The following is a 25,956-nucleotide window of genomic DNA, read 5'->3' as shown; positions in this document are numbered from 1 at the left end:
GAAGGATCTGTCTTTGTCCTGTTCTTCCCCCTTTAGCCTGTTATAGATATTGTTTTGATGATTTACACTTCCATACACGTTCACTTCTTTGTTTTACACTTGTATTATTTAGAAATGCTTTCGTCTTTGTCTCGATTTGTTTGCCCCGCTTGGCTATAGTAATAGTAAATGAAATGTGATTCATAGGTATCAGTCTTGTCCTCAATTATGGAAATGTATCTTTAATCTATGTCAGATCAGACTAGTCGTCAGGTGTATATCTCATACAGGCGAAGTATTGACATAGGATCAAACCCAGACAGAAATCGGCTATACGAGTGAGTCACAACAGAAATCAGTCAGTTATCGACATGGTATGACCTGTCATACCCCGGAGGATGAGACTTACAGGTATAAGAACATGTACCTTGGGTCTTATCTGGGGGTATAGGTTTGGTAAAGCAGGAAAGGTAAGTTGTATCTCGATCATGGGGAATCAAGATTAAAGGTGAACGGTTCATTGGCGTTTGAGGTTTGTTGGAGCTCGTACATACTGTATTCGATCAATGTTCATTTATACCTCAAATCCTTGGCTTCTTATTCTATGTTTATATATGGTATCACTCACATTGCAGGTGAAGTATGATCCACTGGTATTGAGATCATGCTACTCAGAGACTGAAAAGAGGCGTTGTTGAGAACAGGTCCGTGATGCGGGTTGTTGGTCTGACTTACTGATATAACCTGTTCGACTTCGATCAGCGGCGATCAAGCTAGTCAGCTATTATGTCGTTGAAAGCATAGGTAAAAGATCGTCATAGTGTAAGTAGGGGAAGACAACAAGCCAAGGATAGTTCCGGCCTGGATATACATTAGATAAATAGTCTCACTATAGTCACTTCACGATCACGATGCGCTCAGTCAAGAAATAAAGTTCAATGCAGAGGTAGGGCGTAACAGGTAAAGGGGATGTTGTAGCGGCTCAGTCTTTGTTCAAACTTGTGAGCACCTCTGATGGATCGATAGACACCCATCAAATGGAAGTGGGGATAGGTACAGTGACTTACGCCTGATGTCAAAGGGTCGAGTCGTGATCATTTTGCAATCAATCATCCATCATCACTAAGATCGGAATGTCACTGTCCGAGTGGGAGAAGCTCATGATCGTCACAATTCACGAACGAATACAGCATCTCAAGATGCTAAATCATATACCGTATATGTATATTAGTCATGCGTCATTCTCTCAGGACGCACACATCCGATAAATGCAAACGAGCCTTCTTATCTGAATAAGATCAAGCTGGTGTGCTGATATCGATAAGTTATCCGATGAACTGTTCAATTTGGGTTTGATTTCGGTGTCTATCGATAGATAACTGTCCGAGAATGAAAACCGAATCATCATCCCAACAACATCCATTATCCTATCTCCTACATCCATTATTCAACATAATGCAAAGACCCGAGGAAGACTCGCAGCTCAGTTCAGTACGACAGAACGTTTGGTCATCATCATCCGCCGATTCATGATAACTTGACAGTCCTGTTTCCTGTACCCTCTCGCACTTCTGTCGCATCACCTTTCCCTCATCAACCCACCAATCATGACTACTACAACTCTGTCCGAGGCCTTGTCAGCTGCTCGACAATCCTATGCGTCCAAGAATCCCAACTCTCTCAAAGCATATGAACGGGCTACGGAGTCATTACCGGGCGGAGGAACCAGATCGTCAATATTCATTCATCCTTTTCCGCTGTTTATCGAACGTGGAGAAGGGAGTGAGATTATCGATGTGGACGGTCATAGGTACTTGGATTTGTGAGTCTATAGAATTTCTTTTGTAAAGATGTCTCGTACATATTCATCCTGTTATAACGTATAATCAACCAGACCCGAACGTCTCGTGAAAAAAGTTAAAAGAGAGTCTAATCCTCATATCTATATCTTAGTGTATCTGATTTCACGAGTGGGATATACGGCAAGACCAACCCTGTGTTGAAGAAAGCTATAATTGAAGGTTTAGATAATGGATTACAGGTAAGTACGATAGCTTTGGAATTGGATTGCAGACTCATAATCTCGTCTATCAACCAATCACCCTTGTTTCCATGCTACCCGACCGTTCGTCCTTGCAAGCTGAACTGACTTTTCACTTTTTGTTTTCAACTTGATAGCTAGGAGCTCATACTCTACCTGAATCCTCACTCTCTTCCATCCTTTGCTCCCGATTCCCATCCATGGACTTGGTCCGATTCGCAAATTCGGGAACTGAAGCGAACATCCTGGCAATCTCGACGGGGTTACATTATACTGGACGAAAGAAGGTGGTCGTGTTTGAAGGAGGGTATCATGGAAGTGTATTATCGCATTTTGGAGAAGATGTAGGAGATCTCAAAGTACCTTATGTAAGTTGACCCAAATCCCTCATAATCAATCCAATCAAATGAAACAAAGAATATAACAAAACAAGAAACGGGGTCGTTTACACTGATCTATCACTATATATATCACTAATAGGATTTCATCGTTTGTCCATATAATGATATCACCGGAACAGAATTGATGATACGGAAGTATGCTGAAGAGATTGGGGTGATCATTGTTGAACCTATGATAGGTGCAGGAGGATGTGTGAGCGTGTTTTTCGTTACTGCTTACTCTTTCACCGATACTTTGAGATTCAATGTATGAAATTCAGATGATTGGATTAGATTGATAAGGTAACAGGATGAAGCTGACCAGATTCTTTTTGTTATTATTATAGATCCCAGGCGATCCAGAATTCTTACAATCCCTTCGAGATCTATCGACGGAAATAGGAGCAGTATTGATCTTTGATGAAGTGCAAACTGCAAGACTGTCTACAGGAGGTAGGCAGAATATATTAGGGGTGAATCATCGATCACGATCTTGACCTTTGTGTATCGGTCATTTGCAAGGGAAATAATTCTTCATCGCTGATTTCAGGTTGATCATCATAGATCACCCCAGATATGACCACTCTAGGGAAGTTTTTCGGAGGTGGATTTGCATTTGGTGCTTTTGGAGGTAAAAAGGAAATTATGAATTTGTAAGTAAATCTTAATCTTCCCCCATATCATCATCACCAATCTTGTTACTGATACCGACACTTGATAGGTTCGATGCTAGACAACCCAATTCCATCTCTCATGGAGGAACGTTCAATAATTCACCTCTGACGATGATAGCTGGTTTGACGGCTGTTCGACATATCCTCACTGAAGAGAATCTACGTAAACTGAATGAATTGGGTGATAGTTTGAGAAAGAATCTGAATAAGGTATTTGATGATGAGAAATTACCGTTCAAAGTGAGTTTGTTATCTGACATACCCTATAAATCCTGCACCTATTGATCCTACTTCCACAATCGTTTTGATCATCTCCAACATCATTTTCACTCTATATTATTCCAATTGACCGATCTGGTCCACAATTGTATAGATGACAGGTCTAGGATCCATCAACCAACTTCACTATACCTCTCCCACTCAGAAACGAGAAGGTCTAGATCTGTTCTTCTTTCACTTGTTAGATAGAGGATATTGGATTGCTCAAAGAGGTTTGGTATCTCTGAATTTCGCAATGACCGAAAACGAAGTAAAAGGGTTCAACGATGCTGTGGTCGAGGCTGCTAGAGGAGTGAAGAATAGTTTATAGTATTGTATAGATCATATGATTTAAATGCATGGTAGATTGTTAGAAGTACAACAGTGTATGTCATGAGAATGTTGATTTTGATAGCATCTTTACAGTTTCGAGTCTATAATCCTGGTTCAAGATCGTTCATGTACTTGGTTCATTTTAATAAACGACGTCTGTGATTGCTTTCGATTCGGTGTTCTGGGCGTTTCCATTCGTCGTCATATTCACCTCATGGTCAATCTCCATCTTTCCATGTAAAACTCCATCAGTCCCTAGATTCTCCTTGTTAGGTGCGACATCCAAAGTAAATCGTTTCGGGTAAGGTTCTTCCGTCTGTTGTCCCGGTTCCTCCTACATGTCCAGTTGTACGGTCAGCATTTAACGTACGACAAACAACCATATGATCGAGGTATAACTTACCACTATATATTTCTTTAAATCATCAAGTATCAGACCTTGTTTTATATATCGTATCAAATCTTCTAAACAGGCTAGATACAAGAGTTGTTATCGAACCAGTATATATATATATTAGCGTCAACAGCGAATCTCAAGATATCATTGAGATGACGACTCACCTTTGACCATATCCAGATCACAGCCTAACACGTGATCTCCTTTTCTACCCAGATCCAAACCGAATCTCTCACTTAGTTCCGAGGCGTTCCATAAACCCTGTGATGGAGGTATCTGATCGATCATTGTTATGATAATTGTGAAGATGACGAATGAGATGATCGAGACAGGATATAGTATAGGCAAGGGTGAGAGTGATCTATGTGATCATCACCGTGAAGAACAAAGATCAACAACGCTCATCAGCCTTGATCCTTCGATCTCTGGATCCACTTTACATCTGTGATCATATGATTCGTATGATATCCTCTCATGAGAGATTGAAAAAAATGAAGATTCAAGTGACTCACGATTCAGATGTCACCGTCCAACCAAGTTCCGTGATCCGCCCTTCACTCAAGTTCTCTTTACTCTTTGTACCATTTTCAATCCCGTTGTAATCGATGCCATTTGACGACCCTTTCGATATGACCTCATCTAACCCAATGACCGAACGAAGTAAAATGGGATAAGGTTGATCTACAGCCATATCGAAACATAGCGCTTCGAGGAGAACTTCCTCAGTGGCTAAAATTGACTTTTCCCATGTACGATATTCTCGAGGAGGTTGCTATCAGTTCATATTAGTTTAGCTTGGAATTTCCTTGAAATTACTTCACCAGCTCAAGAGGAAAGGATTTCAAGTCGGATTTAGTTTGAAGGTCATCAATGATTTAGAAAGTGATAATTTGACAGACATAGACCTTTGGTTACGGTAGACTCACCTCATGTGGATTGTTATCAGGATACCAGCCCCTCGTACCCTGTGGTTCGAATTTGGCTATACACGAATTCACTATATGTCGTAGTTTCAGGGGTTCTTCTTCTATCTTGGTAGCTAGGAATAGTACTGTCGGAGCGATGAGCTAGATACAGTCAAACACAAGAAGAGACGTCAGGTTTCCTTCTTTGCGCACTGACATAATGATCGTGGAAGGCAATTCCGAGTGCTTAGTCTCATAGTAAACTCACCTTCTCCGAGAAATCCTTGAGAGACCGTCTCATGTAAAAACGATGTACCAGCGTAGATCCAACTAACATCGATCCTCTTAATCTCGAACATTCCGGGTCATCTACATTACTATAGATACGACATACATATACACATGTCTCATAAGCTTGCTTATTATATGTTTAAAGATATCACGGTAGCTCACACAAATACATTGGCCCTCAGGGCCAGACTCCTCATATATTCAATTACCACTTTCCTCCTCTTCAACTCGGTCTGCAAGTTTATCCCATCATCCAACGACGGTGTGCTATTGAGTGCGGAGTGGGGGAACAACCATTGTTTCTCTACTGGTCGAAGGTCCTTCATTCTGTTGAAGGATGTGCCGTGACCCAAGGAGTCAAGGTAATGATGTGTCACTTTGGGTATGAGATGGATCAGACACAGATGGATGATCTTTGTCCGGTAATCTTATATTCTCAGGAACCAACAACAAGAGGAGAAAGCGGCCATGTCCGCTCAGACACTCAACCTGTTATCAAGGATGGGTGGTTATCATATATCCACGTCATGTTCCTATTTTTCCCATTGACTGGTGTCCAAGCGAGTCATCGAGTAGTATACTGGAATACTGGAATTCATTTTCAACATCCTCAATGAGACAATCCACCTACAGTCTTTTCTCTAAAACTATCCTACTCTGAAACTATCTATGCGTCAAGGTCTGATACCTACTCTGAGACGCTTGATACCTACCACCCCAAGAACAATCCTTCCATCAAAAACAAACCCATTTCAGCAGCAACAAATCAAAATGGTGACTCAATCAGCAGCTTCCACCTCGCACCCCTCCGAGCTAGCTCAACCTATCAACAAAACCGCTCATGAGTTTGACAAGACCGCTTTAGATGCGTTGTTGGCGAGGAGGTTCTTCTTCGCTCCTGCCTTTGAGATTTATGGAGGTGAGTGAGACTGCCGACCCCCACAGGATCAATACAGCGTCTTTCTCAGATATCCCCTTTCAGAAGATCCTTGAATCATGCGGTCAAGCTAGTAGGATGATGTCGCTGATTACGACTACGCCGATGGATCATAGGTGTCGCCGGTCTCTATGATTACGGACCTACCGGATCAGCCTTACAGGCTAACGTCCTTGACGCATGGAGAAAACATTATATCATCGAAGAGGACATGTTGGAATTGGATACTACCATCATGACTTTGTCGGAGGTACTCAAAACTTCAGGTCATGTTGATAAGTGAGTGGGTCTAAACATAGTCGTCCAGACTGTTCTGATAGCTCATTTCATCATCCCTTCCTGCTTCAAACTTCACTTTATTAACGGCTACATCATCAAACAAACTTGTCTCTACCTCAATCTTCCAGATTCGCCGACTGGATGGTCAAAGACGTCCAAACCGGAGAGATCTTCCGAGCGGACCATCTGGTCGAAGCTGTCATCGAAGCTAGGTTAAAAGGTGATAAAGAAGCTAGAGGTGTGAAGGACGAACCGGTCGTTGAGGAGGATGATAAGAAGAAAAAGAAGAAGAAGAACGTTAAATCGGTGGCTATCAAGTTGGACGATGAGGTTGTTGCTGAGTACGAAAGTCTGTTGGCTCAGGTGGGTAACAGTTTCGTATGATAATGGGTGATAAAGGGCGACAAGTGGAATAGTCAGAAGGAGGGTTATCTACGTGCAATTTCAGAAGATGGAATATGTGGAGGTTGAGAGCTGGAGCTTCCGCTGAGACCGATACGTATCAAATAAAGATGATGGTGAATGCTTACTTGAATCTCTCCTACTATCAGATCGACAATTACACCGGTCGAGAGCTCGGTGAACTCGTACGAAAACATAACATCCGAAACCCTGCTACCGGTAACGAACTTTCCGAACCTGTGGAATTCAACCTTATGTTCGAGAGTAACATCGGTCCTACAGGTCAGATCAAGGGGTGAGCGAATTTCTCCTACATCCCACATGTCTCACCATATAACCTGAGGTTGTCTCGACCGACAGCTGATCTTTTCATTCCCTACCTTAGTTACCTCCGACCGGAAACCGCCCAAGGTCATTTCGTAAACTTTGCTCGATTATTGGAATTCAACAATGGTAAAGTCCCATTCGCATCTGCCCAGATCGGTAGATCGTTCAGAAATGAAATCGCCCCAAGACAAGGTTTACTCCGAGTCCGGTTAGTTGCCATCATGGTTCCATCTGAGACACGCTCAGCTGATTGCGCTTGTCGTTCAGAGAATTCACTATGGCCGAAATTGAACATTACGTTGATCCCCTTGATAAACGACATGCAAGATTCAACGAAGTGAAGGATGTTGTTTTGACTTTGTTACCTAAAGATATCCAAAGTGAAGGTAAAACGGATCTCACACAGATGACTGTTGGAGATGCTGTTGCCCAGGTAAGTGGTCATCTTTGTGGTCGTTTTTTGAAAGAGGAGCTGTGCTAATTATGGTCGCACGATCTCGTAGAAAATCGTCGATAACGAAACTCTCGGTTATTTCCTTGGTCGAACGCAACTTTTCTTGCAGAAGATTGGTATCGACCCAAAGAGGATGAGGTGTAGACAACATATGGCTAATGAGATGGCGCACTACGCAGCTGTGAGTGTTTTCTCTTCCACTTGACGGCAGCTACCAGAAAAGTAATACTAGCATAGGGAATCATGGCTGTCAGTGCAATCTGGACCTCGCTGACATCTGATGCTGCTCGTGTTTATAGGACTGTTGGGACTTTGAAATCCAATCCTCATACGGATGGATCGAATGTGTAGGATGTGCCGATCGATCAGCATACGACTTGACCGTCCACTCAGTTCGAACCAAACAACCTTTGAGGGTACAACAGAAATTAGACCAGCCTAGAAAAGTTGAGAAATTAGATGTTCAGTTTGATGCTAAGAAATTCGGTATGACTTTCAAGAAGGACGCTACGATGATCAAAGATACCTTATTGGGATTGGAGAAAGATAAGTTGCAGTGTATCAAAGATGAATTGGTGAATGGGTAAGTGAAGTCCCGTCCTTCAATCTACATCTGCGTAATGTGCTAATCTGGGATCATGGTATACAGCAAATCATCAGTCAAATGTGCTGACGGAAAATCATACGACATCACATCTGACCTCGTGAAGATTGAGCCTATCACCGTTACCGAGCACAGTGAGTTCATGAAATATCCTTGTGTATACTCAAACAGAGCTGACATTCCTGATGACAGTGCGAGAGTTCACCCCAAACGTCATTGAACCTTCATTCGGTATCGGTCGAATCTTGTACTCTTTGCTCGAACACTCTTACTGGGCCCGAGAACAAGATAAGGCACGAGGTGTGAGTGACTGAGCAGATGATAGATCCACCAAGTAGGGTCAAACGTCTGATTTATGCTCATATGCTATTCTCTAGGTTCTCTCCCTTCCCTCTGTCGTCGCTCCTATCAAATGTCTAATCGTCACCATCTCCCAAGATGCCGAACTGAGAGCTAAGATCCATGAGATTTGTGAGTTATCTTTGCATTTGGGGATATTCTCACCATCCGTTTAACTTGTACTTATCAATCCTCGCCGTGATCTAAATGCAGCCCGAAAGATGAGAAGAATCGGTATTGCCAGTCGAGTTGACGATTCATCCGCATCGATCGGTAAGAAATACGCAAGGAATGATGAATTGGGTACACCTTTCGGATGTACCGTAGATTTCGCCAGTGAGTGTGGTTTCGCTTCACACCCTCAGCTACAAAGGAATTTTATGGATATCTCTTCAGGGTACTCTGACTGATGACCTTTGATCTAGCCATCCAAAAAGGAACGATCACATTGAGAGAGCGAGATTCGACCAACCAGCTGATCGGTCAGGTCGACGATGTCATTGCTGTAGTAGACCAATTGGTCAAAGGTTCGATCGACTGGAAAGGCGCTTCGGAGAAGTTGGAACCTTATAGTGGTGTCCAGGATGTTGAGGAGTAGTTATATAGTATAGCAGATTGCAGATGGGATGGTATGCATATATGCATTACATTGATGGATAAACTACAATTCCTTATGTCCATTCAACGCAAAGCCTCCCCTGGGTCTTCTGCGGGGTATGGTCGATATCCCATATCTGTCTAACCGCTCAACTAATTGATCGGCTGCGGAACTACTCGGGACGGTATCGTCCTCGTACGCACTACCGTACATCACCACATTGATGTGAGAATTAGAATCTGCAATGCAATTCACGAGGGTGTTGTCCTGCTGAGTAGCATTGAGATGTCGTCCGGCAGCGGGCAGGACAAGTATCTCCCCTTCGTCGAGGTTCAACTTGTACTGCTCCTTGGATGAGCCAAGACAGTTCAGGAAGTCTTTGATTGCTGAGAGGTCGTGTAACGAGGTCTGTGCGGATACGAAGGTGGAGTAGAGCAGGATGGGTAGCAATGTTATCACTGTGTAGTGGACTGGGAGTAATCGCATGGTGTTATATCTGTGTATAGGAGATGTCAGGCAGTGAGGTATAAGGTATGTGCATGTATAACATTACGAGCAGACTGCCATGTTGGTTAGTAGTACCCGGGTGAGAGTGCCACACTGGTGTAGTTCCGGGATATTCCGAGTGACAGGGGATGGGTTGTGGATAATTCCGCATTGATGATTGGCAGTTGGGACATGTTGGGTATTTTGCACCTTCAATACTGAAGCAATCTCAGTGGCTAAGGAGGATATATCACTTCTATAAACATCCTCGCTCTCCTCTCCCTCACCTTCTCATACCCACATCACCCACCATGATCTCCTCAGCGTTCCCTAGGCTCGTAAGCAGAGCAGGAGCAAGGGTACAGCCTCTCGCCAAGGTCAGTACACATACCACATACTCACACTCTTTCAAGCAATTCCTTTCCTTTGCGTATGGTATACGGTATTCAAGATCAACATAGCTAACTTCAGATACAGGCCCGATTCTCCTCATCATCATCCCCCAACCCATCCACACCCTTCTTCGCCTCCAAGACAGCCGTCGCATCCTCAACCTTGTTAGCAGCAGGTTCATTAGCATGGTACAACCACTTGTACGGTGCTGGATTCGGATCATTGTTACCTGAAGCATCAGCGAACTCAGCAGCGGAGAATGGTATGCATCCTACCACATTGCCGTTCGAACATTACGGTCCATTCGAAACTTTCAACCATGCGTCGATTAGAAGAGGTTACCAAGGTGAGTCGTTCAGTCTGGATCTTACAATGGTGTGAGATAGGAAAGCGGAAACGAAGGAATTCGTTGGTATTGCATACGATGAGATCGGACGGGAGGATATGATCAGGGGATATAAACAATCTATTTGAAGACGGTGTACTATCCTACTTTGTGGGCGATCGAGGACGATCGGAAGTTGAGAGGTCTGGATAGAGGCAGATCAAAGGGAGAGAATAGATCATGCTCCAAGAAAAAAGAATAAAGGAGATATTTGGCTTTCGTTCTCGAGAGAAAAGATGTTTCGATCTCAAATCTTACAAACCATCTTCTTCACGTCCACTCAAGCAGCTCCTGACCATGGGGCGACCCGCTAACTGCCTTGATTCCACTCACAGTGTACAGAGAAGTCTGTTCCGCTTGTCACTCGCTTGATCGAATCGCTTGGAGAAACTTGGTCGGTGTATCGCACACTGTAGATGAAGCCAAGGCCATGGCTGAGGAGGTTGAGTACACCGATGGTCCTAATGATGAAGGAGAGATGTTCCAACGACCGTGAGTTTTTGCTTTTTTTGGGTAAACCAAGCAGGTTGGACCACGCTCTGCAAAAGGAAGAGATGGTTCAAGACGATCCGTTTGAGCGATCTTATGATTCATCACGCTTCTGATCATTCGAAATTTACAAAGACAATGTTTGCTATACTTGAATAACAACTGACTCATGTCTGTATCACTCGCAGAGGTAAACTTGCCGATTACATGCCAGCCCCTTACCCTAACGAAGAAGCCGCCCGAGCTGGTAACGGAGGGTGAGTTATGTCGTCCGACAGATATCGTGCACTGACTGAACAACTTTGCTGACCATTCTCATGCTTCTTGATTGTAGTGGTCTCCCCCCTGATCTTTCCCTCATCGTCAAAGCCAGACACGGTGGTGCCGATTACATTTACTCCCTTCTTACCGGTTACTGTGATCCTCCCGCTGGTGTCAAGCTTGCTGAGGGTATGAACTACAACCCTTACTTCCCAGGTGGTGGTATTGCCATGGCTAGGGTGTTGTTCGATGGTTTGGTTGAATACGAGGATGGTTAGTTCATATTCAATTTAAACGATATACGTAGCCTTTCGCTGACATTTTGTTTTTGTTCTTGTCCTTGTGTTCACAGGAACCCCCGCTACAACCTCGCAAATGGCTAAAGACGTGACTGTATTCCTCAACTGGGCTGCTGAACCAGAACATGACCAAAGGAAGAAAATGGGTTTACAAGCTTTGATTATCCTCTCCACCTTAACGGCCATCTCAGTCTACGTCAAGAGATTCAAGTGGACGTACCTTAAAAACAGGAAAATCGTATACGATCCTCCTAAGCCAGCTAGACACGGTCCTCTTTAATCAGTTCATAAGTGGTGGTAGGATTGGATCGAGATTGGGATCAGGATTAGGATATTTGAAGGGATTCGATTCTGGATCTAGTCATAGGGTGTCAGAGCCGTTGTCTTGCATGCAAAAAAACTTCATTTTCTCGGACAATCATTGTGTTCGCATATGGTCAGTACACTACGGTATCAGCTGACTTGGCATACATTTTTCATCAAAGATGCAGAACATCATGGCAACCGAACAGCTTTTTAATCAAATCATAGGATGACATATACATATGTGGGGTTGTGGAATAGGACAACACATAGACTCGTACAAACGATTGGACAACTATTGATTTATTTCGTTTTTACATGTTCCCAGCCTATTTCTGCAGGACTATCTACCCATAACCTCATAATCTCAACCTTAAGCGCTTTAGTCAAACCCTTTCCGACCTCCTTATCGTTTTCTGAGCCAGTAGCATCTAAGGTATACACGCACCCCGTACCTCCCATAGCTACCATTCCCTTTGCGATCTGAGACATATCTGGAATACGGTCCAAAACACCTTCGAGAGATTTCTGAGATGTAGGTAGCTGATGGAAATCCAGAGTGATAGAGAATTTTTCGAGATTTAGTAGATGTCGTTTATCACTATGATCCAGGTTCAAATCGTCTAGCGATCCTCTAGTATCTGGAGATAATTCCTCCACCTTGAGCAAAACTGTCAAGCTCTTCAGCTTGTTTCCAATTGACCAATTTAACGATTTCGAGAAGAAAGAATGTATAGTCGTAGTGGTCAAAGGTGGTTGACCGTCAACGGGACCTGTGAAATAGTAGTACATTTCTAGCTCTTCTAGTATACCCGAAAAGACCTCTGTCAAACAAGTCAAATTGTCGTCTTCTTCGAATATTGCCAAACGTAATTTCCTTGGCATAGAAATGTCTTTTCCATCTTTTTGCTTTTGGTAGATATCCGTCATTTCTCTTAAAAGTCTCCTGGAGGTCAACACACAGGATAGGTCCAGCTCATCAATGATAGATTCGAATAGACCCGTACCTTCGTTCCAACATTTGTAAAAACTATTTAGAACAAAAGTGGAATCGCCATTGGCGGAGAGGGATGTATACTCTTCGTCTTCATATATGAAAGTATAGCTTATTCTACGATCCACCTCCCATTCGTCCATGGGGATCTTATGGCCAACCAAATCTCTGAAATAATATCCGCACGCTATATCCAATGAATCATGATACCTCTCCCAAAGGATCATCTTGGTCCGGGTGAAACTTAGTGGATCGTCGGGTGACGAACTTGGTGATTGATCTTGAAGTATCAAATGTTCATCGTCCCTATCGGCCGATCGAAGTGATGGGAACGCATTGAATAGGCTCTGATTCAGGTAGACTTCAAGGTTATCTCCAAGGTTGATATGACGGATCAAATTGGTATAGTATCGCAATCGGCTCTGATTTGATGAATGGATTAAATTAGCGTGATATATTTACATCTGCGGTGGACATGGCAGTATGACAGCGGATAAAGTACTCACAACGTTCGTACAAGCTTTCTGGACTTTTTCATAATTCACATAGTCCGTCGATCTATACAAGACTCTAGCAACATCATGAAAGATACCCCTCGATAATCTCAGATTACTGGCCAAGTCGGAAATGGAGAGGTTCTCGAGGATGCTGACTCTAATGTGTTTAATGGACCAGACGCGAGCGGCAGCGGAGGATCCGATATACAGAGGTGATGGGAACGGTGATGCGATATATCGAGTCATCTTGATTCAATATTGCACTACTTGGACACAATGTGACGGATCTCACTGGGTTCCCGTACACGAGAGAATGTTTATATAGCTAGAGCTGGAGTGATGCAAGAAAGATGCCAGTTTGTTTACAGCTCGCGACTGATTTGCTAACAATAAGGTCAGTCTCAAACAATTTTTTTTTTGATTCCGTTCGAGCTATCAAGTTGCTGGACCTGCTACTGTATATCAAGTCCGAAATAATATCATGCATGACGACGAATGGGGCGGAAATACAAGAGACCCGGCGATGGTATGTAATATAATCTAGAGCAGCAACGAATGTTATTGAAGAAGGATGACCTTCCGAGGACACACTATTTCGTGCTCGACCTTTCATAACCTCAGCGCTAAATGCTTTCCTCTGGCGGAACAAGTTTCCAGCCAACCGAGGCTTCCGGTTGTTGTTTGTCCAATTCCAACTTTCTATCGCTGATCATCCTTTTGATTTCATTTCCGACTTCTCTGCAGAATGACTGGAGCTGTGCCAAACCTTCCGTCGGGGTTCCAAAGTCAAAGTAAGCCGAATCCCAAGATAGCTCGTACTTGCAGCCGAATCCCCCAATCTTTAGCATTGCACTAGCCATAATGACGATAGATTGTTGATCGGTGAGCATGGGCTGATCGAGGGTGTTATCATGCCAGAGAGATAGATCGATACGAAGAGATCTGAGCTTTTGGAAGCTGAAGGGGTTTTCCCAAGCCTCAATTTTCATGTCTAGATCAGATAGGTCGCGGATACTCGAGGGATAACAACCCAGTCTTAGAGTGAGATGCTTTAGGTGAACCAATTCTCGAAAAGCGGAAGTGAATCTGAGGTCCGGCTGGAAGAAAGTCTTGAGGAAATTGACAAGGTTCATCCCGAGATCTTCAGGCGGTGTTTGCGATCTTGAATACAAATAGGATGATCCAATGATCAATTTTTTCACTGAGAAACTGGCGTTCTCAATGATCGTGGCCAAGGTGGCTTTATCATCCGTGCCATTGGTGAAGTCAATGTTTCGACAATTCGTAATCCTATGGATATTCATCTCCTGGAAGATTCTGTGTCTTACATCACCTCTTCGCATAGCTATGAATATATCATTCAGCCAATCACCCGGGGTAGTGAAAGACAAAGTCAATCTATCACAAAGTATCGTAAATATTCCTTGATTTTTCTTCCATGTGATCGAGATGCGCTCTAAATAGGCTTGGCTAGTGTTGTAATCATGACGATTATATGAAATATCAAGCGAAGCCAGTCGATGGGAAGTTTTCCATTCTTTCGGCACAGGACATTCCTCTTCGGTAAACTGAGCAAGAGATAGTTTCTTGTCGAGAAGAGAGCAGGAGACGTGCCATCGAGGGGCTCGACGGAAGGATATTGTGTATGGCGAGAGAGAATCTGATGGGTGTTGGATAAGTCGGAGTGTATCGTCGTACGAAACGATCATCCGCAGATTGGGGAAACGGTTGAACAGTTCTTGATATTCATTTGTGATGGATCCATCGATTCGTATTTTATGTACTGCGGATGCATAATGACTTAGTTGACGTAATCTCGTCTATTCAGAGACAGTATCAGTATAGGCTCTACAGCACCGAGGGGAGGATGATGTAATATCTATCGGACTCACAATCGATACGACCGACTTCAGCATGCGTTTGTAAGTGGCCAAATGTATATCCTTGTACAGTACATTTACTGCTTCAGCAAAAAGTGATCGGCAAAGAGTAGCGATTTTAGCGAGTGTACCCTTGGAGCTGTAGGAGTAGACTATCGATCGCAGATGCGGCTGAGACCATATGAGAGCGGCGAGGTCTTGGTTTATCGGGCTGTTCTTTGCGGTAGTGGATGGTAACATTAGGGCGGGCAACTTGCTTGAGTAGCCAAGTCTCCTTGATCTGCTATCGATTGAGAGCATATTGCTGGGGTGAAGAAGATCTCGGTCAAGAACAATCAAGCTGAGAGTGAGCTTGGAAGAAGGAAGATGCAGGAGTAAAATGAAGCGGGGAGAGTGGAAGTAAGGTTGTAACAGATGGACATCCAAAGTGGAGGTTATCTACAGGTATCACGTGACTATAGGCTCCACACACATCCTATATAATCTAGAATCGCCCATGTACGTATATCTCCACACCCTCTCCTCCCGTGTCAGCCTTCTCCAACGGACAAGTTGAGGCTGCTTTTTCCAGATCTCCACCATCTCCCTTCTCAGCAACATTGTCAGCATCTCACCTATTTTCTGTTCTTTGCTTTCCCCATCAAGCGTTCCTGTAAACTTCAAGGCATATTCACGACCGGTACTGCCCACTTTCGGCATCCCCGCTGCAATCTGCGAGAAAGCTGGTAGAGTTTTGATTGATTTCGAAAGAGAGTGTATATGGCAAGGAGACCCTCCAGCATTGAAGATTATGCAGAAACAATGTAAACCACCATTTGTGATACTGGCAAAATTATCTAACTTCGTGTCGGGTGAATTGGTTGGAATGTCCCGTTATTCAGCTCGGAGTTGTACTAACAATCGTCTGAGTTTGGTTGTTTCGGGACATTGGATAGGACTAGAGAAGAAGCCATGTATGGTCGTATCCGTCAAGGGTTGCGTTGTCATAGTGACCTCTTCTACTAATGTGAACATCTCTTCTATCAATGTCATCAGACTAGATCCAGATTTCGATTCGTTTAGGGTAATCATCAACTCTTTAGCAGTGGCAGAACTCTGGACTTCTTTCAATTTTCGAATCTTGTCCCAAAAATATTGACTGTCGATGCTGAAGTTCATATTGATCTTATCCACAGGACAAGCGAATAATCCTCGACCACAAATCCGATTCTCAAAGAAAGCTTCGATTGCTTTCCTCAAATTCTTAGCTTGATTGCCGTGAACTGCGATGTATGTGACATGACGGGAGATGGACCAGGATGTAGGAAGGGATTTGATTGGATGTCGAAGCAGGTCTTCACCCGTGCTATGTGGCCCGCAGCTGAACGTCTTGTACAGGGCTGCTTTGGTCGTTTGAAATCCAGCACAATCATCGTGGCTGGTAGTGTCATCGTGAAGAACGAGTCTGTCCAATCCGTCGCAGACGTATCGTAATCGCGGAAGCCGATTGAAAAAGCGTATGTTGTGTCCTGTCGCTCCTCCTTCAGTATTTAATAGATCAACGTGTCGTATAGCATGTGTATACTGTCAAAGTCGGTACTATCAAGGAATAGGTAACATCAGCGTTGTAGATCTCTTGGGATAGCAGTATCACTAATGGCATAGTAAGATTTATTATCCACCTACAGGCTCATGGCAAGCCTTCTCCACATGTTCACAGTCCTCATACAATAAATCTTTGTACAACATCATCATGGTATCGACGAAAGACTCTTTTGATACTCATATCACTCTTGAAAGATCTTCTTCTCAACATATCAAGTGATGCTTTGCTCCATGATGACGGATTTCATGTCAACCAAGTTGGTCTAACACGGGGCTTAGAGAAATTTGTAATCGTCTTCGACTTAGGAGCTATAAGCAAGCAAAGGCAATCGGCGGAATCTTACGACTACATACCTACAATACATCAGATCGCTGAAGCGATGCTGAGGATAGGTGGGAGGGAATGTGAATATGGCTTGGGGGTTTTAGGAACTCTCCAACACAGCTCTACGAGCTCGTTGCTGACTCGTCTACTGAGAAGAGAGATCTAGGAGCTGACTAGATATAAAGATCTAAAACCCGGATGGAGATGTTTGACGTCAAACGGAAGGAATCAAATCACTTCGTGCGACTGAATATTGAAACGTAGGTCGGTATCATTCATAATGTAGTCACTCTATTATATTTCCGTTCTCGTTGACTGTATAGACTAAGTTCCTAGGAATCATGCATGACTGAGTCATGCCCATCGTAGCCATGTAACGATCAACAACTTTCTCACTATAAAGAAAGACAACTTGGCAACAGCGTAATCAATTTGACGCTAGAAAGTGATATGTTTGGACTGTCAACAGATCAAGGGGAATTGGTTTTGACGTCCTGAATCATCGACCTCCAATATCGCAGCTGACATAGCCCCTTTCGTCGACAAAAACGGATCAGGATGTGGATACACTTTGCATGTGGTGGGGATCATTAGTTCAGCTGAGATAAGCGAAATGGCAGAAAGCGTACTCTACAAGGAGATTGGACTTATTGTCGAGATTCAAGCGAGATCGGTGGGGTGGGAAAGGAGAACTTTATCAGAGAGATTTTAGCTATTCTTCGTCATTGCACACGTGCAGATCCTCAGTGTTCTGAATCATACGTCCTCAGTCCATAGCTTAACTTGCTGTTTCATACGAGTTCCGACTCGCATGTACAGTATGATTGAGTATCGTCTCGGCTAGTCTAAGCAAACAGCATGCGTTTCGGATCGGTCATGTCCGAAGATGCTGTCATACCTTCGACATCCCATCTTATCTCCTTTCCTCTTGTCCCTTTCTAAGCATTCGCGAATTTGATTCTCGTTTAGCATTTTCGACTCGCACAGACTGATGGATATACAGGGAGGCACTTCTCTCCTGTACGGGCCCACTGTCTGTATTGACTCTCTGCCCTAGCATCCCGGTTCACATACCTACATACAAATATGCTCGTTCCTATCCTCACCCTGCTTATCCATCTTACCTGTGTGCTAGGATGGACAATCCCACAGCACCCTTTTCAAGCTTTTTCGAAATCTCAGTGCACGATCCTGTCGTCGGAGCTGATCGACAAGATCGAACATCTTAGGACAAAATGGGAAGTCAAGGGGATCTCAATTGGATTAGCAGCCTCATCTAACACTTCTGACCATTCTGCGACAAGGGACAACTGGGCTCTGGAAGCTATCACTTTCGGTGAAGCAGATAGGTACGGGAAAAAGGTGAAAGGTGATGTGGGTGCTGTCCGCATTCCTCAGCTCTTAGATGACGAAACTGAATGTAGTATGAATAGACTCTCTTCGCTATAGCTTCCAATTCAAAACTATTTCATGCGCTTTCGGTTGGCCTTCTGATGAACAACGACACTCTCTTACCTGATGGCGATAAATTACGATGGTCAACAAAAATTAAGGATGTTTTACCGGAATGGAAGCTGATGGATGATTATGCGTCTGATCATGTCGATCTCGTCGATTTGGCCTGTGAGTAGATCCGATTCTTATCATCCCTGGAAACTGCTAAGTCAACTCATTAGCTATGAGGTCTGGTCTGCCGAGACATGATATATGGTATGGGTGAGTACACTACTTCTCACATGATGAATCGTTGTGCTCATGATCTTGTTTCATAGCGTTGTCCCGCCAGTAGAGGTCGTATCAAACATGCGAAATCTCAGACCATCAACAGAGCTTCGCCAACACTGGCAGTACAACAATAATCACTATGTAACTATTGGGCTAATTATAGAAAGACTATCAGGCTTGACCTTGCCAGAATATGTCAAGTTACATATCTTCGACCCTGTAGGCCTGACGAGTGCAACGTATAATGCTACTCAAGCCCGGGAGTCTGGTCATCGAAGTGATGGGTTCTCAAGACAGGCAGTCAATTACACAGCTTGCAAAGCGAGTATCGAACAAGGATCGGAATCGGTCGATAGGGGATGTTTGGGCGAGGCAGGGAGCATTGACTGGTGGATTGATGGCGATGGTCTGTGGCAAGCTGCTCCAGGCGGTGTGATCATGTCGGCGAATGATATGGTGGGTCGACCGAAGGAAAAACAGGTGATGGACCATGTCTGAGATGTCATCATAGGCCAAGTGGGTGAAAGAACTTCTTCAACCATCAGTCCTACCCCCCTCGCTTATTCAAGCAGTGACCACCGGATATTCAGTCATGGATGGACTCCCCACATATCCACAAGAAGGCATCAAAGTCTATGGTCTCGGCCAATGGATGTACGAATATCGAGGTCATCGAGTCCACGGTCATACAGGTAGTGTACCAGGTCAAATGTCACGTATGGTCAGACTACCCGACTTGGGCATGGGCTTCATGATCGCTATCAACGATGATATTTTCGGTTTATTCCTACATGAAGCTATCGCAAATCTCATCCTGGACGACATCCTTCAAGTGAACGACCCAATAGACTGGGAGACGTATGTCGCAAATCAGTCTGTCGCAAGTCTTCCATCCTATACCGACGTACCTTTAAATCCTCAATTATTCAACACGACGATCGAAGGGAACTACTACGATGCAGGATACGGCAACCTGAATATTGTACAAGTCCAATCTCTCGAACCTTCACTTGCAGATATCATCGTTCGCACCCCGCTGAATGTGACTGGCCCCATCTACCTCGCTCAGCTGAACTCGTTATGGATATCGCATATGGTGTTCACGCACTTTGACGGACAACTATTCAACTGGACTTTGGTATACACTGCAGACAAATGGGACGAACATGATCAGAAGGCAGGAAAGCTGGGTAAGACTGAGGGGACCGGTACCGCCATTTTCACCGAAGACGGGTTGGGTATGTTTGGGGATTACTGGGGGAAAGGCAGTACTGTACCTGGGTCAGTGGTCGATGAAGGCAAGGTGAAAGAGAATGCCGAAGTGTGGTACAGGAGGCTGTAGATGGTAGAAATGCCATCCGAGCCTTTCAAATACAATGTTGCATTGGCTTTCGAGGATAAGACATAAAGGATGTAAACAAACAGACTGTGGAAATAACAATGAAATATGAATAGATTGATTCTGAATGGCTTCCCTTTCAGACCCCAGACCTCCACGTCTTCCTGGAGCAGAGTCCTTCATTCTATACCCGCTCTTGATGTTGGATATCTACCTTTGTATCGTCCAAGTGGACGCCATCGAGTTCTTCGGCTGTATGAGCGAATTGATCCGCCTTGGTGTATTTGAACTTTCTAGCAGGAACACGATTCTCGAACAGGAGGTCGATCTCGCCAAATGATCGATCTTTAGTCTCAGGCAGACGGAACCAGCACCAAATCAAACAAAGTAGATTGGTTCCAGCGTAGAATAAACCACATCTGGCTCCCCAGTTCCATGCTATGATCACGACAAAGGGTTAAGCAACCTGCTCCATGATGAGAGCCAAAAGACACCCACCTGTCGCCTGTATCATTCTTGGCGTGACTGAATTATTGAAGATACCAGTAAGGTTGTATACGAATCTTCCAATTGTGATCGTTTTGTATCGTAGTCTACCGGAGGGCGTCTCAGCTACAATGGGGTAACAGACTGGCCCAACAGTCGTCATGTTACAGAGTGTCGATGCCACCAGAAGAATGCCAATTGCTAGATTCGACGCTTTGTCATCTCGGAAACCGAGTGCCCCGACTAAAGACGGTGTCAGCAGTGATCGAATTTTCCCAGCTGACACACTTACGGGTGACGAGACACACAAACATGAAAGCGAGACCGCCCATGTACAGAGTCGCTCGTCCTAACCTTGTCATAAGGAACCAGGAAAGAATACCACCGACGATGTAACATGCGGACAGCGAGATGTTCAAGTTGAAAGACTGGATTTCGTCAAACCCTGCCCTTTGTAGAAACGTGACAGAGTATCCAAGAATGGCGTTTCCACATAGGATTTGAGCAGCCCATACAACACAATTCTACCGGCAGGACATACCATCAGTCTTTAGCCAACCGCATCTAATCAAAAAGACTCACAATCTCGGTTCGTCTGAGATTGATACCTCTGAAGCACTCCAGGATACTGCTCCCCATAATCTCAGCTTTTTCGAGATTCGTTATATGGGTTATATATGCAAGAGTGGCTTCAACCTCGCGATCGGTTGTTGAGGCAGGATCTCGAAGACGCCTGAGTGCTGTTCGAGCGACATCCGGTTTATCTCGTCGGACTGCATTCCAAGGGGATTCAGGAGCAAGATATGCTCCAATGAACAAGGGCAAAGGCCAGACCCATTGAAGCAGGAATGGCAGTCTCCATCCTTTGAGAGCGTTAACCGAGTGCTCTTCTTCCGATCCATCATAAAGACTCACCCCAGTCCCCTGGGACATTTACTACAGCCCTCACAACACCAGAAGAAAGCAATATTCCTCCGCCCCAACACATGCAGATGAAAGCAGTCACGTATGGTCTCAACACAGTCGGTACAACTTCGCTCGCGTACGATGTGGACAACGTTTCTAATCACAGTTCCCAGGGTCAGCTTCGAGGGACTAACCATAAGTACTGGACTTACGAAATACACCCCAACTGATACCACAAATCAATTCTCCCGCAGCTAAGACGGGTAGACTAGAAGCAAACACCGGAATGAAGATGGCTGCGGCCATCCAAGCCATGAAGAACATCATGGTATGTCGGGCACCAAATCGATCTTGAACCCACATGTTGACGACTAGACCAGTGAGTTGACCGAGAAGTGCAACATTACTCAATATGGACTGCCAAGAGGCTGGATGACCTAGGGTCAGCTTGAAGAGCTGTTGATGAAGCAATATTTCACTAACCCGTTATGATCTTTGAACCGTCTGGCTGAATGTCACCGAATCGCTCTTTGAATTGAGTTTGTCCATAGAAAGAGGTAATCTTGGGACAATGAGAAGTCAAGATACAAACTCAGAACCCCCCAAAGCTCAATACCCACAATGACCAAATCATAGCTGAAAGTGAAGCAATAGAATCAGCTGTATATCGTGCGATGCGCAGATGGTCACCTACCCTTCCATCACCAGAGATAATGACAAAAACATCGACCAGAACACCGCCTTCTTGTATCGGGACAGTGCTTGTTTGATAGTAAGTTGTTGATCAGCAGCATCGGCCTCCTGAGCTTGTTGAATCAGCTCAAGAGTCTCGTTATCGATGTTGCTGAGGGCAGCATGAGTGGTGACGACTTTTTCGGATCCCATGATGGACGATGTAGCGACTTGTGTTGGAGAAACTTTCGAGGTCCCATGGGGATGTTGACATCATGCTTTTATATCAAGTCTATGCCTCTGAGCTCTACTAGCCAGTCCGTACGGTTCTCGGTCAACGCTTCTGAATGAGGCCGAACCTGAGGACAGCAGACCCAGCAAAGCGCAAGCACAAGGGCAATGGCTTCTTGATCCGATCAATGTTTACAGAAGTGAACTCATGGTTCGGTGCTTCTCGTCTCAGGGTATAAGAATGGTAACTGCACTTAACCGGTGAATGCAATAATGATGTACCAAGATTAGATCTGTGCTCTGTTCCCGTGGGGTATAACATCATCCGCGTTACCACGTCATCCCGGTGCTCCTCAGCATTTCCTACGTAAGTCACATGCTCTGGAGAAAGTCAGCAACGTTACTCTGCAGAGAAGGACCGATACGGCATTAGTCAACCGGGATCACCGTGTAGATTAACTTTTGCATCGAAAACAAACCAAAAAATGCTCTGATTCCATGTACAACGGCCCTCATTTTATCGAGTTGTGATTCAAGCTTTCGGTGCTTCGCATTCTGGATCGTAACTCGTCCAATCTTCTGTTCCAACATCACAAGCAGATGGAGTCCAACCGACAGGCGCCCGATACCCCCAGACCAATCAAGCGCGCATGTGATCAATGCCATACCCGCAAGGTCAAAGTGAGTCCGGCTTTCTGAGAGAGATGAAGTTTGAAGCTCACCAGAGGCCAATGTGCAGTGCAATGGCTTGGAGCCTTGTCAAACCTGCAAGAAATCTAAGCTTCCATGCTCCTTCTTGAATCCTGTCATGCCCAAAGGACCAGTACCAAGGTGAGTTAGACGAGATGTATTGTCTTGCCAATGGCTGATTGGAAAGTGCAGAGCCGGTCGACGACAGAGACTTCCAGGGAAGAACACTCCCTTGAGGGTCTCTCGCTCCTCCTCACCCGTCAGATCATCTAGAGAAGACTCACTGCAGACCTGGATGAGCGATACATGGACAGCCTTCGGTACAACGTTGCAGTCGGACAATTCGGTTCCTTGGACTTCGTCGAGCTGGCAGCCGGCTGAGACCCAATCTGCGTCAGCTGTTATTGATGAGCTATGGGAGGATATATGTGGTCCTTCGTCAACGATGACCGGGTGTGGAAATATTTCTGGTCAGGGTTCGACTGATGTTCAGCAGAAGAGTATAAGTCCCATCGACATTCAGTCTTCGGGGTCATTTGACAGCGCAGGCTGTTCACTTTCTAATTGCAACCCGATGCCAGCTGGCGCCGCCCCGGTTGCAGATAGCTCCTCTTTATCTGACAGTTCCGACTTGCTCTCGATGCTCTCTCAAGCCGTCCTACCATCAACCACCCTCGACGTACCGCAGCAATTTTACAACAACTTTTCCATCCTCGGATCAGCTCCTTTACGCCCCACTTCAGTTCCGTGGTCTATGCCATTCTGTCCTCCTGAGGATGTATCACCAATACTGACTCTCACCTTGGAGACTTTAGTCAAACCACAATTGGAAATCTTCTTCGAGCGGGTCTATCCGATGATACCTATATTCTCTCGTTCCTACATCATGGGCAGACTATCGGACATCGAATCTCACCAGAATCGGACTTTTGTCGCTCTGATACTGTCGATGGTCTCATTATCACTCATACACCCTCTCAAACCTGAGGAGATATCACACAGACCGACAAGAGCTAAGCAAAGTAAGACTTTGATGGATGAAGTTATCCGATTGAGGTTGAAATGGGATTGGGCTTCTCAAGCTAGTGTAGAGGGTGCAACTACCAGTTTCATGTTGTTCGGAACGATGTTTGAGTTGGGCCATGCAGAGGGTTCTAGACTCAGGCTGAAAGAGGCTATAGGTATAGGTGAGCTATTAAGGCTGGATGAGGTCAGGACGTACACCAGTGTAGAGCCAGACGAAGCAAGAAGACGAATGAGACTGTACTGGGTCTTAGGCATCACTGAGCGGTAAGTTTGGTTTTGTCCGCGATACAAAGACATTGGTGCTCATACGACAATCAAGCGCATATGCTTTGCAAAGGTGTGGCAGTATCACTTTCCACGGCTCATTGCATACACCTGCCTTCAAATCTCTGGATCCATCACAGGATCTAGCGTCTCGAACTCTACTTCACCTCGCCAAACTGTTCTCTTTTGTCGATTCCGATATCGTATCGTGCTGGAATGGCAAATGCGATTCAACTATATGTAAAATTCTTACCAAAGAACGAGTGCAGTCGATACTGAGGTCTCTGAACGGAACCCCCGCTCAAGTTTTTGGGAGCGAGATAGCTTTCACGGGATTAAGCGAAGTACAACAAGCGGACTTGTTGATCACTTGGCAATGGTTGCGGAATCGGGTTTGGCGTCTGGCTGCAGGACATGGTTTGACCGGAGACGAATTGGGCGAGGAGTTTGGAGTAGGGTATGTGGTGGATGTAGCTAGTACGACGGTACTCATTTGCCGAAGATTGAGCTCCAATGCTCTGGAAGCTCACGGATGCGGTTTCGTAAGTGTTCTGTGTGCTTCAAATCGAGCCGCTGGCTGATTAGAAATCTCAGGTCGAAAAGCTTTACGATATCGCTTCGATCGTCACCGAGTTGCTGCAGACGTCGACGAAGTTGCAGAGCAGACTCATGGATGTGGCCAAGACGGATCAATGGACAGAATTGCTACAGAACTTGTACACGTTCGTAGCATCTCATCGTAGTGGGATTTCGTTTGTCCAGCCCATGGCTCAGGCCTTGTCCATAGCCAGTGGTGTCAAGCTGTTATGTGCTCCGACATAATGCGTGCAGAGCTTTGTATGAAACCCTTTTTATTTTGCGGTGATTGTATGCATGTAGCTGTCAATCGACTACGGTACACTGAAGAATGATGTCCTGCTCAATATCTGCAAAGATGCATTCGTGTTGTTTCACGTATTCCATTCCGTTTCGAAGAAGCAGCCAAGGGCGTATTTGCAACCTGTATCGAGAAAGGATTCGAAAAGGCAAATTGCTACCATTGACGGTGTGAAATCATCCTGCAAGAATCATGTTTGTTGAGACCCATGCTGACCGGAGAACCAGCTCCTGCAGGTCGTCAGAATGTGGTCCGACGGCTCTCAATCCTGGCTATTAATGAACATTGCAGCTGAGTCAAGGTTTGTTTGAATGAGTGGGGAAGCTATTCAGCCAAGTCAGATTTTGATTCTCTGAGTAAAAAGATTAGGCATGATGTGAGAATCAATCGGACCCAGTAAAAAATACATATGCTGCAATTCGCATGTGGAAGTCTATTTCGATGGCTTCGAGGTCTGCCTGTAGTTGAAAAACATGGCAAAGTAAGGATTTTGCGTTCGGAGTCGAGATGTTATTCTCTCATGTGAGCTTTGCATACCCGGAGTAAGAAATTATAGGACAGAGTATAGAAATTATAGGACACAGTATAGAAATTATAGGACACAGTATAGAAATTATAGGACACAGTATAGAAATTATAGGCAGAG

At 44.7% G+C, this 25,956-nt stretch overlaps 11 protein-coding genes across 11 annotated transcripts; 5 read left to right on the top strand and 6 right to left on the bottom strand.

Moving 5' to 3' along the window:
- Positions 1 to 1,586: 1,586 nt before the first annotated feature.
- On the top strand, positions 1,587 to 3,663 carry I203_100349 (uncharacterized protein; the record flags this gene model as incomplete). The annotated part of the gene is made up of 8 exons (XM_019149050.1): positions 1,587 to 1,801; positions 1,933 to 2,020; positions 2,158 to 2,388; positions 2,501 to 2,614; positions 2,748 to 2,873; positions 2,965 to 3,053; positions 3,122 to 3,314; positions 3,448 to 3,663. 8 exons carry the CDS (start codon positions 1,587 to 1,589, stop codon positions 3,661 to 3,663), a joined length of 1,272 nt encoding a protein of 423 aa, XP_019001577.1.
- A 144-nt stretch (positions 3,664 to 3,807) lies between these two features.
- I203_100348 (uncharacterized protein) lies at positions 3,808 to 5,584 on the bottom strand (the record flags this gene model as incomplete). The annotated part of the gene is made up of 7 exons (XM_019149051.1): positions 3,808 to 3,999; positions 4,069 to 4,139; positions 4,227 to 4,423; positions 4,575 to 4,834; positions 4,989 to 5,129; positions 5,236 to 5,344; positions 5,421 to 5,584. The coding sequence occupies 7 exons, from the start codon at positions 5,582 to 5,584 to the stop codon at positions 3,808 to 3,810; spliced, it is 1,134 nt and encodes a 377-aa protein (XP_019001578.1).
- A 445-nt stretch (positions 5,585 to 6,029) lies between these two features.
- On the top strand, positions 6,030 to 9,198 carry I203_100347 (glycine-tRNA ligase; the record flags this gene model as incomplete). Its single annotated transcript, XM_019149052.1, has 13 exons — positions 6,030 to 6,177; positions 6,312 to 6,474; positions 6,603 to 6,837; positions 7,026 to 7,171; positions 7,262 to 7,411; positions 7,471 to 7,636; positions 7,707 to 7,838; positions 7,957 to 8,240; positions 8,307 to 8,395; positions 8,454 to 8,563; positions 8,639 to 8,732; positions 8,814 to 8,936; positions 9,026 to 9,198. The coding sequence occupies 13 exons, from the start codon at positions 6,030 to 6,032 to the stop codon at positions 9,196 to 9,198; spliced, it is 2,013 nt and encodes a 670-aa protein (XP_019001579.1).
- Positions 9,199 to 9,261: 63 nt separating this feature from the next.
- Positions 9,262 to 9,684, bottom strand: I203_100346 (uncharacterized protein; the record flags this gene model as incomplete). Its single annotated transcript, XM_019149053.1, has 1 exon — positions 9,262 to 9,684. The coding sequence occupies one exon, from the start codon at positions 9,682 to 9,684 to the stop codon at positions 9,262 to 9,264; it is 423 nt and encodes a 140-aa protein (XP_019001580.1).
- A 311-nt stretch (positions 9,685 to 9,995) lies between these two features.
- On the top strand, positions 9,996 to 11,791 carry I203_100345 (uncharacterized protein; the record flags this gene model as incomplete). The annotated part of the gene is made up of 6 exons (XM_019149054.1): positions 9,996 to 10,061; positions 10,162 to 10,423; positions 10,798 to 10,954; positions 11,140 to 11,208; positions 11,286 to 11,485; positions 11,565 to 11,791. 6 exons carry the CDS (start codon positions 9,996 to 9,998, stop codon positions 11,789 to 11,791), a joined length of 981 nt encoding a protein of 326 aa, XP_019001581.1.
- A 326-nt stretch (positions 11,792 to 12,117) lies between these two features.
- I203_100344 (uncharacterized protein) lies at positions 12,118 to 13,551 on the bottom strand (the record flags this gene model as incomplete). The annotated part of the gene is made up of 2 exons (XM_019149055.1): positions 12,118 to 13,230; positions 13,315 to 13,551. 2 exons carry the CDS (start codon positions 13,549 to 13,551, stop codon positions 12,118 to 12,120), a joined length of 1,350 nt encoding a protein of 449 aa, XP_019001582.1.
- Positions 13,552 to 13,928: 377 nt separating this feature from the next.
- I203_100343 (uncharacterized protein) lies at positions 13,929 to 15,485 on the bottom strand (the record flags this gene model as incomplete). Its single annotated transcript, XM_019149056.2, has 2 exons — positions 13,929 to 15,125; positions 15,198 to 15,485. 2 exons carry the CDS (start codon positions 15,483 to 15,485, stop codon positions 13,929 to 13,931), a joined length of 1,485 nt encoding a protein of 494 aa, XP_019001583.2.
- Positions 15,486 to 16,058: 573 nt separating this feature from the next.
- On the bottom strand, positions 16,059 to 16,343 carry I203_100342 (uncharacterized protein; the record flags this gene model as incomplete). Its single annotated transcript, XM_019149057.1, has 1 exon — positions 16,059 to 16,343. The coding sequence occupies one exon, from the start codon at positions 16,341 to 16,343 to the stop codon at positions 16,059 to 16,061; it is 285 nt and encodes a 94-aa protein (XP_019001584.1).
- A 1,837-nt stretch (positions 16,344 to 18,180) lies between these two features.
- Positions 18,181 to 20,161, top strand: I203_100341 (uncharacterized protein; the record flags this gene model as incomplete). The annotated part of the gene is made up of 5 exons (XM_019149058.1): positions 18,181 to 18,468; positions 18,528 to 18,717; positions 18,771 to 18,810; positions 18,867 to 19,275; positions 19,331 to 20,161. 5 exons carry the CDS (start codon positions 18,181 to 18,183, stop codon positions 20,159 to 20,161), a joined length of 1,758 nt encoding a protein of 585 aa, XP_019001585.1.
- A 181-nt stretch (positions 20,162 to 20,342) lies between these two features.
- On the bottom strand, positions 20,343 to 22,435 carry I203_100340 (uncharacterized protein; the record flags this gene model as incomplete). Its single annotated transcript, XM_019149059.1, has 9 exons — positions 20,343 to 20,596; positions 20,657 to 20,887; positions 20,937 to 21,168; positions 21,227 to 21,507; positions 21,560 to 21,706; positions 21,763 to 21,978; positions 22,034 to 22,112; positions 22,171 to 22,186; positions 22,245 to 22,435. 9 exons carry the CDS (start codon positions 22,433 to 22,435, stop codon positions 20,343 to 20,345), a joined length of 1,647 nt encoding a protein of 548 aa, XP_019001586.1.
- Positions 22,436 to 23,053: 618 nt separating this feature from the next.
- I203_100339 (uncharacterized protein) lies at positions 23,054 to 25,255 on the top strand (the record flags this gene model as incomplete). The annotated part of the gene is made up of 5 exons (XM_019149060.2): positions 23,054 to 23,134; positions 23,193 to 23,284; positions 23,336 to 24,433; positions 24,489 to 24,975; positions 25,028 to 25,255. The coding sequence occupies 5 exons, from the start codon at positions 23,054 to 23,056 to the stop codon at positions 25,253 to 25,255; spliced, it is 1,986 nt and encodes a 661-aa protein (XP_019001587.2).
- Between the last annotated feature and the right edge of the window lie 701 nt (positions 25,256 to 25,956).

This window comes from Kwoniella mangroviensis (assembly GCF_000507465.2).
Source record: "Kwoniella mangroviensis CBS 8507 chromosome 1 map unlocalized Ctg01, whole genome shotgun sequence".
NCBI classification, from domain to species: Eukaryota; Fungi; Basidiomycota; class Tremellomycetes; order Tremellales; family Cryptococcaceae; genus Kwoniella; species Kwoniella mangrovensis.
This window is presented reverse-complemented; position numbering and strand designations above follow the sequence as displayed.